Here is a 15,843-nt window from a genome sequence, read left to right as displayed (position 1 = left end):
TGAACTATGATGCAAAGCGCTATATAAAAGCAATATATTGTTAATCGTATTTCACTGTCAGCAACTGAAACAGCCAGGCCTGCATCTGTGTGTTTTGTTGTTCCAAGCATACAAAATACAGTGACAGCCCCAAGCTGCATTAAAATGCTTATTTTTACAACTTTTGTTTATACTGTACACCTGGTGCTGAACAGTGTGAAACAAGCATTGGCAAAGCCAACATGTCTTGCCTATGTGAGCTATTTTGGTTTTGTCTGTTTTCTTTTAGCCTTGTATAAAATCACAGGTGCTGTGAATCATGGTTAAAAGTAATAACAAAAATTTAAAAAAACTGATGCAGCCAGTGTTGCTTGTGTAATACCATGTTTTTTTTCAAAATGTATTATTACCCATGATGCATAGAAGGACGGCATTGTTCGTCCGAAGCAAGACCTCATGTTCTTGAATTTGTACCTGCAAAAGGAGAATTTGAGGTTGCTGTCCCTGGCTGAGGCCCTTCTTGTACTGGAAGTGGGCAGCTGAATGGTGGACCTTGACTTTCGAGACACATACTTCCATATAATGATTCTACATTTATACAGGAGATGCTTGTGATTCATGGTAGGGTCCCCTCACTGTCTGTTCATAATTCTCCTTTTTGTTTTGAAATGGTCATCTCAGATCCTCTCTTATGGTGATAGCATTGGTTTAAGTCTAACACAGAAGGTTGAGCTCCTGGTATGCTGCACCTTGAAGGCTAGTTGTCAAAGCTGAGTTGCCATAGCTGGTGTCCCACCACTTGCAGGTGACCACATCCCTGCTTTTCAGGTTGTGTTTTTTCATCCATGTGTCATGCCTCACCCGGGAGCCTTTTCGGTTCCTCCTGTTCCTAGGGACTCTAGGGGATGCAACATCACTCTGAGCTTTCCGTTCTCCACAGATGATCAAGGATAGTTAGTCTATGATTCCGAGGTCTTGGGCATAACCTCAAAATCCAATGCTGACCATTCTGTACCTGTTGGGTCTGTTCACTTCTTGCATCCCCTGGTCAAGCATGCATACCGGCACTTGAAGGCTCTCCAGTGGGGCCTCCATAAGCAGTTGTTCCTTCATGAGGGTGATCTGATGGACAGGATTGTGATCACCACAGACCTGCAGCAGACTTTGATTGGTGTTCAGCTGAGAAGAAATTGATTGAAGGGATGGCCTTCTGTCCACCATATGTGGTGCTTGTGTTCCACCCTCTGATTCTGTATGTATCTGAGGGAGCTGGAGATCAGAGGTCTTCGCTCTCCAGAGGATCAAGTATTCCACATTCACTTGGTGGAAACTGAGGGTAGTTCAGTTGGTGCTCAAGGCCTTCCTTCGTTCCCTTCTTGCTCAATCCATTCAGATCTCGAAAGACAGTACAACTACAATGTGGTGTGTTAACACACAAGCAAGAGTCGGTCTATACTTCATTTGTCTGGAGTTCCGAGACTCTGGGCCTGGGCGCACTGGAATGTATTGTGAGAAGTTGGCAACCAATTAGTCAGCTCTCTGATTACTGAGGTTGACCGCCTCGGTTGCCATCATGTTGCTGTCCATAAGCGGAGTCTCCATCTAGAGATGATTCAGAACATCTTTGCCAGTGGTGCTCACCTCAAGTGGATGTCTTTGCATTCACAACAGCGCTTACTGCTCTTAGTTCTGTGCCCTCTGTAGGTAGCTGGCCTGGTGTGTGATGGACACTTATGGTGTTGGCTTCTTATACCAGGTACAGACAACCCCCTATTAGTGGATTTAGGCAGTGTCTAGGGGAAACCAGAGCTCTCTAGAAGTAGCTGTGGATGAGCAGCCAACACTTATCTAGGAGACATGCAAAGCTTATGCAGTACCACAATAGTCACGCAGAAACTTATCACACATGAAAGAAACCACACAGTGTTACAAAAATCGGTTTTTATAGTAACACCGCACTAGATTACTTATAGGCATCCCCCATACTGGAGGTAAGTACACACTATACGTATATATTCTAGGAATTGGCACAAGAAATAACAAGCATTGGTAAAAATTTGTGAAAAATACTTAGGACCCTAGGGGAGCGCCAAACCAGATACTAAAATAGTGGAATGCAAAGTAAAGTCCCCCACCCAAGGATATGGAGTCATTAGAGGGAATCTGGAAGAACTAGCAGTCCCAAGAGGTGAGTACCTAAGTGACCCCCAGCGACCAGGAGAGCAGAGGTAAGTACCTGGTCTTCCCAAGGACTAACAAGAGGACTTAGAAAATGGATTGTGCAAGAACAGGACACAGACTAGAAGATTAATTTTGGAAAAGGAGGACCTGCAAAAAAAGTGTACAGAGTCCAGTCCACAATGGAGTGTCCAGTCGGGGCAAGAGCCACTACCTACCCATATGTGGATGAAGATCTGGGTCAGTGGGGAAAGAAGACCAGCTGTGGAGCCGAGGAGCTGAGGAGGAGTCCTTGGAGTGGTGCAGATGGTGTCCCATTTCAGTTGTTGGGTTGAAGATGGTCAGTGGTTTAGGAGAACCACCAAAAGGCCTTGGCAAATGCAAAAGGAAGCAAAAGACGAGTTGCAAGGCTGAAGAAAACCAGCAAGTTCCAGGGTACTCGACCCTTGGAGTGGAGTCCGGGCTGATCCTCCGCCATCGGGAGGGCCAGCAGAAGCAGTTGCAGCCCCCACAGGCAAACCACTGGCAGCAGGCAGAGTAAGTTTCAGTGAGGCCCAGTCAGTACACCTGGAGAAGAGTCCCACGTCGCTGGAGCAGCAGAGAAGAGACTGTCCTTGGCAGGATGAAGTACTGGGGTCCGTGGCTACTCAGAGTCTGAAGATCCCTTGGAGCAGGAGACAACAAGCCTTGGTTGCTGCAAGAGTTGCAGTGCACAAGGGTACTGTCTTGCAGGAAGATGTAATGGCTCACTGTCTCCCACGTTGGACCCCGCACAGAGAGGGCTAATTGGACCACTCTAGACCACCGCCTGTGATACAGATCCTCGCAGCCGGAACTCATTGCTGTAGGTGCCTGCAGATGCAGGGGAGTTACTCCTTCACTCCAAGGGAGATTCCTTCTTGCTTCTTGGTGCAGCTGAAGTCTTGGTGACCTTAGAGGGTGCACAGCCGGGGAAATGTTGCAGTTGCTGGAAGGAGCTCGAGAAACAATGTTGCAAGGTGAGGTTGTCTCAGGAGTTGCAGTCTTGTTGGTTCCTGAAGGGTCCAGTTGTGGTTCCTCTGGCCAGAAGTAGAAGTAAATGATGCAGAGGAGTCCTGGTGGAGTCTTGCACGTCGAATCTGGGGGACCCACCTGCAAGGGAGTCCCTAGATAGCCCGAAAAGGGGGATTGGTCACTGTATGCTGTGACAACCTATCAGGAGGGGTCTCTGACGTCACCTGCCTGACCTGGCCTCTCAAATGCTCCCAGGGGCATCTGCACATCTTGGTTTCAAGGTGGAAGGATCAAGAAGTTGGCCACCTGAAGGAGCTCTGGGCCCCACCCCTGGGGTGGTGATGGACAGAGGAGTGGTCACTCCCCTTTTCCTTGTCCAGTTTCCTGCCAGAGCAGGGCCCGGGTGGTCCCTGGACTGGTGCAAACCGATTTATGCAAGGAGGGCACCAGATGTGCCCTTCGAAGCAAACCAATGGCTTTGGGAGGCTGCTCCTCCCAAGCCTTCTAACACCTATTTCCAAGGGAGAGGGTGTTGCTTCCCTTTCCCACAGGAAATCCTTTATTCTGCCTTCCTCTGCTTGAGCTGGTCAAGCAGCAGGAGGGCAGAACCCTGTCTTAGGGTTGCCAGCTGCGCAGGCTGCCTGGGACATCCTAGAAGTCTGGTAGGAGCCAGTGGGGGGTGGTCCTCTGAGGAGACCCCAGAGTGTATGGAATCATACAACCAATACTGGCAATAGTATTGGGGTATGATTCCAACATGTTTGATACCAAACATGCCCAAGTTCTGAGTTGCCATTATGTAGGTGGACACAGGTAGTGACCAGTGGCCACTATATTTCCAAAATGGCTTCCCTGCACTTACGAAGTCCAGTGAATTGGAACTGGAGTTCGAAGGGGCATCTCTGCTCATGCAGGGGTGCCCACACACAGGGACCTGCACCCTGCCCTTTGGTGTGGATGGTCCTGCCATTGGGTGACTTAGTGACATGGTATAGTGACCAGCAATGCAAGGTTGCATGTACCTTTTCACGAAGGCTGCAATGGCAGGCCTGCAGACAAATATTGAAAGGGCTCCCATGGTTGGCACAATACATGCTGCAGCCCATGGGGAACCCCTGGTGCCCCAATGCTCTGGGTACCGAAGTACCATATAGAAGGGACTTATAAGGGTGCACCATTATGCCAATTGTGGAGTGTACAAAAAATCCTAGGCAACCAAATTTAGAGGGAGAGGGCACAATCACTGGGGTCCTGGTTAGCAAGATCCCAGTGAAAACATTCTAAGCATACTGATAGCGGGCAAAAGGTGGGGGGTAACCATGCCACAAAGAGGGTACTTTCCTACATCCTGCCATATCCGTTTAGAGGAGCCTTGGAGAATGCCTTTCTGCCAAAGCATGCCTTGATTCTTCAAGTTCTGAAGAAGAGTTGCCAAGACCAGGCCCAGCTCATTCTAATTGCTTTGGATTAGCCCAGATGAGTGTGGCATACAGACCTCTCCCTACTCAACTATGTCCTATTTATATAGGTTTAGCAGCTCCAAGAAAGTCTTACTTCTAGATAGATAATTTTGTGCATACCTTTCTGATATCAAATGGTTATTAATTCCTTCTTGGTAGACTAAAAACTCAACATACAAGGGTAAATACATTTACTAAACCTCTTCTGCTTTATATTCAAATAGAGATTTTCAAGGGGTGTGACATGGTGTCTGTATGTATTTTTTGGAAAACGTAATTGTCTTGACTCAAACTCCATATGCATCACATCTGAATAAAATTGATGGGAAAAAAAAACTTTTTGTGCTACCAGTCCAGAATTGTATATCCTTATTAGATTATGTTTTCCTGGTTACTGTGCATTGTTCAGTTGCATTTAACATTTCAGTGTGTTTCTTCCAGCAACGCAGCTTACAAAGTTTGGAGGCAAGTTTACATGCCATGGAATCTACACGCGAGTCATTAAAGGCCGAACTTGGGACTGATTTGCTGTCACAGCTGAGTCTGGAAGATCAGAGGAGAGTAGATGCACTGAACGATGAGATCCGCCAATTGCAACAAGTAAGTGCATCTTTCTTATGCAACAATTTGGTATTCATTTATGGTATACCATTACAGCTATGCAACTTCAGTGAGTGTAGCAAGTTATTGTAGTACAATTTAGTTTGTCTCCATCGGACAGTTGTTCTTAATGTCAGTCAAAGTCTCTACTCCCTTACTTATGTGAAGCATGCCTTTTTATCGTCATGGGACCAGCTTCTACATTTAGTTCATTAGCTAATCTCCATTGAAACATCCCACAGAAAGAGAGCCTAGTTTCTGGGAAGATGTATAGCCTACATTAATCATGTACCCTCAACATTATACTATAAGGGTTTTCCATGTCACTGGGCTGCAGGCATAGTGCATTTGTAAGCTCACAGAACTCTGAGGTGACTTGCAATATAATGGTCATATATGGTTGTCTGTTTTTCCCCCTAATAATGCCTTCTACACCTGCCTTACTACCTTAACTGGATAACAATTGTCTCTTTCCCCTACTAGCCCTCCTCTACTCTTTCCATAGCTGCAAAATGGTTCTGTGTTCTATTTGACGCTTCCTTCTGATTCTGAACTGTTTGGGTCAGGGTTTTTGCATATGTAGATGAGTTCAGTCCCAAGTTTATATTATTACAATTTAAAGTACATGTTCAAGAAAGTTTGCTAAAGGCTAAAGTTTTAGGATTTGTATGAAGGTGACACTTGACAACTGGCCTCTTGGCAGATATGGATCAGCAGTTTTGAAGTAAAAAAACAAAATGCCTTGACCCAAATAATTTTTGTTTTGATGGTGGAAACGTTTGTGATTCCATAAAAACCCATGCATATTTGATCTCCTTTTTGGTGAGACATTTAAGCACCTCACTTATCCAGAGACGCTGGTGTGGTGCCTTTCGTTCTTTTACTGACCCCCATCTGCAGATTTGTTGCATTTCTTTTGTTTGCAGATGTCCTGTAATTGAATGTTGTTGTTATCTTTGAGTTTTGTCCTAATGGTAATCCTGCATACTGGATCTTTCTCATGCATGAGTGAAAATGACAGATTACACATGGACCATGCCATGTGGCCCTTAAATGATTTATCTCTGCTATATACATAGAATTCGTGGAAAGTGTGGTCACGCTAGATAGTCTCCAGGAGAAAAACTCAAAATGAAGATAAAACTGTCAAAATTTCAATTGAAACTATTGGAAGAGATGCAAACCCTATAAAATATCGGGTGATTAGAGTCAAGTTTCTTTTTTTTTTTTTTTTCAAAAGGGCACCTTTTCTGACAGAAAAAGGTTTTGAGGGGCATATTTTGTTGTTATAGGAGCCATGTGCTCATTAACATGTTGAAACTCTGAGAAGATAAATCCTCACTATGTATATTTCATCTAGTGACTGACAAACTGGTATGGGTTGTAGAACTATAATATACTACAATGGAAAACAAGGAGGTACTAGGTTGATAATTCTCCAGGGAGCCAGAAGACAAACTGAATTAGGCTGTGTAACTCAAAGAATCACAATCTGCCAATCTCCTCCAAGTAATGAAAAATGAAAAAGTAAAGACACTAATCAAGGTGAGGTAAGATCATAGGTGGAGCTTAACTTCATCACAGGATCTTCATTGATAGTCACAAACAGTAGAATAAATCCATGCTACGTGAGGTGACCTCCCCTGGAACGTTTAATCCACATATTTGTTTATGAAAGTTTTCAAAGTGTACCCTTGTCCATGGCTCCAGAGCACCCTCTGAAGGCTCCGAAAGGCTAAGTTCTTTTCACAACTATTTTTATGATTCCAGTTATTAAAATCTTAAACGAAACCTACAATAGGCATCTTTAAGACTTAACTGCTGTCTAGATCTCTCTGTAAGAGAAAATGGAGGCCCACTAATCTTAACAATAGAAAGGTTTAAGAAGTCTAGAGGCATTTTATCTCCTAGTTCCTTGTATTTCAGTTGCCTTTTTTCCTTCTCAAAGGTGTGGGACCTAGGCACTGTGAGGATGGATATTACCCATTTTCTGCAGTTTTCCTGTCAGACATCCTTGTAAAATATCTTGATATCTGGAAAGTAAATCTGATAGAGACTTCTAGTTGCAGATTCCTTACCTTAGATTTTTCCCCTAGGCATCAGACTAGATCTGGAGATTTTTTCTTTGAGCAATACCCTTGTGCATCGGTAGGTGGCATTGGTCGACTCCACAGGCATCGTTGGCATCATAGACGTCGTGATGATGTCCGGAGTAGTACATAGACGCCACTTTCTGTGCCACATGCTGATCCGGAGAGAGCTACCCTGGTCTCTTTTTGACTGAGTTCGAACGTTTTGTCGAGTTTTTAGTGAGTTTTTGGTGCGTCGAGATGTCCAGGTAGACCTGTTTTAAGCTGCGGGAGGACTGTCACTGCATGATGTCTGTGACGGATCCGCATTGGGTCTGTTTGTGGTGCTTGGAGCACATCCACGACCCGAAGTCGTGCTCCGAGTGCCGGGCCATGCACCTAAAGGCCTTGAGGGAGCGGTCCCTCAAGCTCATTGCGACCCGGCGCTCGACTCCACATAGGGCCCGGTCTCGCTTGAGGGGAAGGTTTCGAGACCGCTCGCAGAGCCACCACAAGTCTTCTTCAGCCAAGTCTTTTGGGCACAGGTAAGAAGAAGTTGTTGAAGCGGTCCTGTCACCCTTTGAATCCACCCCGTCGCTTGGCTGATGCAACACGGGTGGAGCGTCAATGCTTGAGGCCTCCATCTTCTGAGTATGCTTCTGGGTCCACTCTACACTTCCCCAAATTTCTGGGAGCTGGAGTGACCCCTGCCCAATTGAAGGAGTTTTAAGAGGCCAAGCTCCTCATTTTTGGGCAGGCCGACCCCGAAACGGCTCCTTCGGGCCTCAGGGGTTCAGTCGGGGTCCTTCGGGTTCCTCTCCAGCTCCGGCCACCGAGGTCCCCTACGGATCTGCTCGCAGATCTGTGTCAGTGTCGGCCGTACCACTGAGATCTTCCCCGGTGCCGGTTCGATTGTCGACGCTTCTGACTTTGGCAATGCCTACGATCGACGTCGACCATATCCTCATCCAGACGACTCGGAGTCAGAACGCCATCTGCCGACGCTGTCTCTGACTTCGATGGGTCTTACTCACCCCAGGTCGGATTTGGACCCTTTTCCTTATGGTTGCGAATTCAGGGGAGAATTGCAGGGGTCCCTGGACCCTTATGAATACCAGGATGACCCATCTTTGGACTGGGCACAGGAATTGGGCGAGGCCAGTGGACTGGACACTTCTCCAGGCGTTGGCGCCGGTGACTACGGCAGAGGGGGAGCGACTTAGAGTATGGTGGTCAGTAGGGTGGCTGAGGTCCTTGGGCTTGAGGTGCTTCAGCCAGGGGCTTCCACATCTGAGCCCCTTTTGCCATTCATTGAAGCCCTCACCGATTGTCCTCTTGGTTACCTGGTCCAAACCCAACACAGGGGCTCCTGTGAACAGGACTATCACACGTCGCCTTTTGCCCGCCCGAACAATCCTAAATACTGACCCCACGCCTGAGAGTCTTGTCATCCAGTCTTCCTCTTTCTCAGGCGCATTCCATTCTGCACCCTGGGATAGGGAATCAATAAGGCTGGAACAATTTGGGAAGAAGATGTTTTCTTCCTCCAGTCTTGTGAACACGGCATGCCTTTTGGCCAACTCTCTGTGGTATACGGTTGTGCAAATTCTGCCGCAGATACCGGAGGAGGCCTTTGCTGTTGTCTCCCAAGCTGTCACCGTTGGGAGAGATGTGGTGAAGTTCACGATCCGATGTGGGCTGGACACAACCGACTCTCTGGGTAGATCGGTTGTTATTATGTTGGCTTTAAGACGCCATGCCTGGTTGCGTACTAATGGTTTTTCAGAGATGTCCAACAGTCTCTTATCCAACAGTCTTTTATGGACATGCCCTTTGATGGCTCCCGTCTCTTTGGAGACAAGGTGGACTCTGCCTTGGAGAGATTCAAGGACTCCCGGGCTACAGCTCGGTCCCTTGGCCTTTCCGCTGCCCCTCTCCCCCAACAGTCCTTCCGTGGCCACAGAAGGGGATCTCTGTCGCATCCCCAACCCAGCCTCCATGCCACCCATGCTGTTCAACTGCTGCATGGCCGGGGATGTGGAATCCCACATGGGGGTGGAACAGGGAACCAGAGGTCTGCCCAGTCCACCCCTGCCCCGGCTGCAGCCTCCGAACCCTCCTAGTCCGCCCGCACTCCGATCCAGTTGGCAGCAGTATTCACCATCACCTGCCTCACTGAGAATCCATCACTATGGACAGGTGGGTTTTGCAGATCGTTCGGAAGGGCTATTCCCTACCCTTCGAATCTGCCCCAGCAGCCATGCCTTCATCAGTCAGCCATCTTCCTGAGGATCATTTGGCACTTCTCCGTCAGGAAGTTGTGGCTCCTTGGCCAAGGGAGCCATAGAGCAGGTCCCTGTGCCAGAAGTAGGTTGTAGTTGTTGTTCCCACTACTTTCTGGTTCTGAAAAAGGACAAGGGCTTACGTCCTATCCTAGACCTTCGGGACCTCAATTACTTCCTCAAGAAGGAGAAATTCAAAATGCTCACAATGGCTCAAGTCCTGTCTGCCTTGGACCCAGGAGACTGGATGGTAGTGTTGGACCTGCAGGACGCTTATTTCCACATCCCCATCCTGCCTGCCCACAGATGTTACCTACAATTATTGGTAGGTCACGAGCACTATCAGTTTACCGTGCTCCCCTTCGGCCTTTCCAGCGCCCCTCAGGTGTTCACGAAAGTGATGGCAGTGGTTGCAGCTCATCTGCGCATGTTAGAGGTCTGTCTTCCCCTACCTCAACGACTGGCTGTTGAAGGCGTGTTCGCCCCAGTCAGTCGTCTCCCACCTTCAGACTACGGCGAGCCTTCTGCACATGCTGGGGCTCACTATCAACGTGCTGAAGTCACACCTGACTTCCTCTCAGATGCTCTCTTTCATCGGAGCTGTTCTGGACACAATGCAGTTTCGGGCTTACCCTCCCAAAAAGCAGGTCCAAGATATTCGGGCTATGATTCTGATCTTTCAGCCGCTGTCTTGGGTTTTGGTGAAACTGACTCTGAGGCATCTGGGCCTCATGGCCCCCTGCATCCTGCTGGTAACACATGGGAGAGGTGGAGATCAGAGGCCTCTGGTGTGCAGCGGAGTCTGGGGTCCATATCAATCTTTTGGAGCTCCAGGTGGTCAGGCTTGCATTGAAAGCATTTCTTCACTTTCTCAAAGGGAAAGTAGTGCAAGTATTCATGCACAATACTACTGCCATGTGGTACTGCAACAAACAGGACGGAGTACGGTTCTGGAGCCTTTTTCAGGAGGCACTATGCCTCTGGACATGCCTGGAACATCAGGGCATTACCCTGGTCGTTCAACGTCTGGCGTGCTCTCTAAACGCCAGAGCGGACAAACTCAGCCGTCGATACACAGCTGATCACGAATGGCATCTCCATCCGGAGGAGGCGCAAGGTCTCTTTCAGCAGTAGGGAGAGCCTTGGTTAGATCTGTTCGCCTCTGCAGAGAACGCACAAGTTCAGCTGTTTTGTGCGTTGGAGTTTCCAAGGCGGCACTCACTCGGAGACGCTTTTCGTCTCAAGTGGAACTTCGGCCTCCTTTATGCCTATACCACTTCTGCCCAGAGTTCTCAAGAAGATTAGGAACGACCAGGCCCAAGTTATCTTGGTGGCTCCGGACTGGGCACAGAAAGTATGGTATCCAAGCTATTGAGCATGGCCACTGATCCTTCACTCAGACTGCCTCTTTGGGAGGTTCTTCTGTCGCAGCAGCCGGGGACAGTTCTCCACCCGAACCTGTCCAATCTGCTCCTTCATGCGGGGAGATTAAGCGGCGGCAGTTGACGGCTTTTGACCTTCCTCCTGAAGTCTGACACGTTATCTTGGCAGCCAGGCGTCCCTCCACCAAAATGGTATATGCCTGTTGTTGGCATAAATTTGTGGCAAGGTATACCAACAAATCTGTTGATCCCCTCTCTGCTCCTCTATCTGAGGTTCTTTTGTTCATTCTTTCTTTGGCCCAGCAGGGCTCTGCTTTGGGCACCCTTAAAGGGTATTTATCAGCTATTTCGCCCTTTCTTAGGCTACCTGATCAGCCTTCACTCTTTAAATTTCCTATTGTCAATCGCTTTCTTAAAGGTCTCATCCTTTTTTTTTTTCCACTTCATCCATCATGCCTCAGTGGGATCTCAGTCTTGTCCTTACTGACTTAATGTGTACTCCCTTTGAGCCGATGCACAATTGCCCTTTACGGCTCCTCACTTTCAAACTTGTGTTTCTTGTTGCCATCACTTCTGCTCGCAGAGTGAGTGAGCTTGAAGCTCTTTCTTCAAAGCCTCCATTCTTGTCTGCGCACCGTAACAAACTAGTGTTGTGCACTAAGGTTTCCTTCCTTCCTTCCCAAGGTTGTTACTCCTTTTCATATAGGCCAGTCCATCACCTTGCCTACTTTTTAAACACACCCACATCCTTCCCATGAGGAGGAGAGACTCCACCATCTGGTTCCAACTGCTGCTTTCACTGCTTTAGCACGCAGAGTTCCTATCCTGGATACCTGCAATGCGGCTACGTGGGCATCCCTACACATGTTTGCTAAAGATGATTGCCTGGACAGTCAGGTCCATCTGGATGGCTACTTTGGTCGTTCGGTCTTGCAGAACTTTCTAGTATGATCTTGGTTCACAGCCCACCTCCGAGGATGGCATTGCTTGGATATCTATTCTAAGGTAAGGAATCTGCAACCAGAAGACTATATGATGTACAAGTTACTTACCTTCGGTAACTAAATATCTGGTAGAGACATTCTAGTTGCAGATTCCTTACTGACCCATCCTCCCCGCTTGCAAACTGATTTCTAGGGACAGGGATTCCCCCTTCAGGTCCTTAGCTCTGGCGCACCAATCTCAGTGTTCTTAGCGGCTCTGCGCTTTGGCTTAGAAAGTTGTTAAAAGAAACTGACATCACTGCGCTGAGGCGACGTCTATGTACTACTTCCAACATCATCACGGCTACTACGACGTCCGTGGAGTCGACCAACGATATCTACCGACGCGCAAGGGTATTGCTCAAAGAAAAAATCTCCGGATCCTGTCTGACACCTGGGGAAAAATTCTACTGTTAGGAATCTGTAACTAGAATACGTCTCTACCAGATATTTTGTTACCGAATGTAAGTAACTTGTACTTTATGGCTTTTAAGCCAACTTTTTCTTGTCAGCATATCTTCTGTTTGTGAAGTACCCTTCAAATGGTATCAAATGACAACCATACTTAATTTGGTTTTCAGGTGTGATGTCACAAGAGAATATTGGACATCAGCCTGCTCATTGACATCAGTTTCTCTTTTCCACACATCATGAACATGGTCCGAAGCAGAATTTTAATGCCTCACTAACAGCGTTTTCAGCTATCAACAGCGACCAGGTCAAGTGTGTCCTCTAAGGTCCTCAGGCTTCATGCTTTGTTTGTGATGCCCAAAAGTTTGTCAGTTGATCCCCATTACGTTACATTATGTCTGAGGTTTGGACGTGGCACTGGTTCTTGCGATTCATGCGCTTCCAGCACCCAAAAGTCATCAGAGCATGGGGTCGAGTTAAGTTTGGTTAAGGTGATTTCCAAGCAGGCACACACTTCCAAAAGTAACTCTTTCCAGTTAGCTACCTCTTACGATCTTTCTTCAGAAATCCCCAGAGGACGAAGAGGTCAATGTTTTTTTGAAGAAGTGATCTTGCTCCTTGGATTATTCCGACTTTCAACACTGTTCACTGACACTGAAACCCTGATGCTGAAGAAGCAGACATTGGAATTCTCCAGTCCTTAAGCCAACCCCACATACTTCTCTGCCTTATGGCTACAAATGCTGAGTCTTTTCAGGGCTGCTACCTGCCCTCTAGGTCCCTCCCCAAGACAGGTCTTTTCATTGTGGGTTTGACAGTTCTGGTGGCTTAGTAACTGACCCTTCCTGATGCTGTCTTCATGGGCTTCGACCCGACAGCTAAAGTGAAGTCTAAATTGATTAGCAAACCATCCCCATTTATTCAGTGCCTCCTTTGGCACTGACCCCGAAGTGAATGGCGCTGATAGGTTGCGCCAAATGGCTCCTCGTTGACTTTACACTACCCACAAAATGACAGAGCAGAGCAGCATATAAATGCTGCACCCCTGCCGCCCAACTTTGTCTGATTTTCAATGGCTTCAAAATGATCTTGCTCCAAGCTATGTAGCTGTTCTTGATTGTGAAGTTGAAGTCTTGTTCCTGCTTGTAGTCTTCCAGTAAAAAACAGTCAAAAACATACAAGTGCAAGCAGAGCAAGTGGGGCTCATCCACATCCCACCGTGCAAAGTCAGTGGAGAAATTGCTAGAGTAACACTGAAAGGGTCCCACTTCTTCTAACTCTGAGCCTGTCCTGCATTTGGTCCTAGCACATTCCAGTTTTCCTGAGCCATTTGACAAAGCAAATGGGGTGTAATATAGAAGCTTCCGGTCAGACGTCCGCTGGTGGACCCTCCAGATGCTTCAGGTTCCTCAGGGTCCTTTCTGGAGCTTGTACTGAAGCCAGTCCAGACTTCTACTCCCGCCCCAGGATCCACACCAGTTCTTTCTGTGCCTGTGCAGATACCGGATCTCTATCCTGAACGCTCTGTGTCGCACTATGAAATAATGAACAAACAACCTGTGATTTGACAGCCAACCCTTCAGCCTCAGGGTGTTCCTTCACACCAGTGTTAACAGAGACTAGATTCCCACTTAGGATCAGACTCCAATTTAGTCCATAGCATACCCAATGTCCCTCACAACACTGACAATGAAGAGGAGGCAGTCAATATGCTTCCCTCTCATTACACTGATGAAGTCATGTACTTCAAGCTGCAATATGCTGTTGGGTTAAATATCTCCCCAGAGAAAGAGCTGGACTCACCACCAGGCCCAATAAGTTAAGTGCCTCATTTCCTGTAGCAGTGCCAACAGCAACAGCGTTGATTGATTTACACTTACCTACTCTGGAAACTAAATGTAATTTATTGACTGAATTTCTTTAGCTAGTTCCAACTTCATCTGAGTCACTGTTAACATTCAATGAGGCCATTATGGAGACTCCCATGCTCATGGCTACTTAATCCAAACCATTTTCAACCCCTCCAGCCAGCAGGCCAGCCCCTCGTGTCCAGTCAGTCCATCAATTATTCTTTATTTGATTACTTAAAATCTTAAATGAATAATATAAATCATGCATTAAAAGTACCTAAAAACATTCACAAATACTAAAATTGGTGAAACAGTTTTTAAAAATCCATAAAAATCCCCACTGACAAAAGTGTAAAGTGCTCCTCTAATTCCAGTTAAAGATATCAAAGCCATTAAGACTTCGGATCCATCAGGGCTGAGCATTTCTTTCTTAATCATAAAGCCTGTGCTTAAAAGCTGGCTTCACTAAAGCAAACTTTTAATACTTGTTGTCATCTGTAAAAATAAAAGTGCAGATCTAACCTGCACAAAACCCATCCCTCTTAACAGTGGGAGAATATACTTTTGTCTCAGGGCACTATAATGATCACAGAACATAACAAAGTGCATTGTATCTTAAGGTGAGAAGCTATCACAACTATAAGGGACCAAGTTAGTTCCAGATTCAAACCAAGCAATTCAACTAAGAACTAGTGCAGAAGGTTCAGCTTAAATTTTGTAACGGGGAATCGGTGTAGCGAAATAGTCACTATATATAGGTAGGGTTCGATTGCAGGGCCTGATTTTATTTAAACATGTGCACCGATCAGGGGTTTCCGTAGTTCGCTAGCTTCTCTTTCAGCTTGAGACAGGGATAAGAAGTGTTTCTTCACCCAGGCCAGCTTGCTTCTGCTAATCGTTTCAGTGGAGCTAAATAATTCAGGGCGATTCAGCTTGTCCATGACCGATCTAATATAGTTGAGCCACAGGATACTGTTAACCTTCTCCAGTGCTAGACAATCCTTAAGAACAATATGGTTTAATTTGAGTTCCGGATTAGTCCAGAACCTGATCCACCTAACCACTGGGTCAAGGACCAGGAGATTAGAGACTTATTCAGCTCCCAACTCATCATGAACAATATAAGGGGCCGTAGACGGGGGGACCGCTAATAGTCTTCTCAAAAACGTATTCTCTACAACCTGCATTTCAGGCATGGTTTTGTATCCCCAAACATCACATCCGTAACAATGCAATACATTAAGAATGATATACCTTTATGTGGGCCGGGATGGGCTTAGAGCCCAGTCTTCTGGCAAAGTTGAAAACGACTGTGACCACTGTAGCCATGGCATTTCTCTTGCCCCTCCTTAGTGCGGACCAAGAGCCCCTGCCATCAAAAACATGCCAAGGTTTGAAAAACCATTGACCCTGGTAATCTCAATCCCACCCTCAAAGCATTGCCTCAAGCTCTTGTTATTCCATTTCAGGCCCATTATCACAATGTGCCATTTTCTGTAGTTGGTACTTAGAGCAGGTGAATTCCTGAAGTCTACAAAGCAATATAGGAGACGTTGCAACCCCACACCAGCACCTCCCTCCCCAACCCCTCCCCACAAGCCAATAACATGGCATCATTTTCATATAGTAGGCCGGGTATTCTAAATGAGCCCATGC

At 46.9% G+C, this 15,843-nt stretch overlaps 1 protein-coding gene across 1 annotated transcript in view; it reads left to right on the top strand.

Annotated features, from left to right (window-relative positions):
* The window catches only part of SMC3 (structural maintenance of chromosomes 3), an 849,197-nt gene that overhangs the window by 542,519 nt on the left and 290,835 nt on the right, over positions 1 to 15,843 (top strand). The window contains exon 21 of the mRNA XM_069239408.1: positions 5,052 to 5,210. Coding sequence (XP_069095509.1) covers positions 5,052 to 5,210 — 159 coding nt within the window. The remainder of the gene's footprint in view (positions 1 to 5,051; positions 5,211 to 15,843) is intronic.

This window comes from Pleurodeles waltl, chromosome 6 (assembly GCF_031143425.1).
Source record: "Pleurodeles waltl isolate 20211129_DDA chromosome 6, aPleWal1.hap1.20221129, whole genome shotgun sequence".
Lineage (NCBI taxonomy): Eukaryota > Metazoa > Chordata > Amphibia > Caudata > Salamandridae > Pleurodeles > Pleurodeles waltl.
Note: the sequence above shows the minus strand (reverse complement) of the source record. Positions and strands in the feature narration are given on the sequence as shown.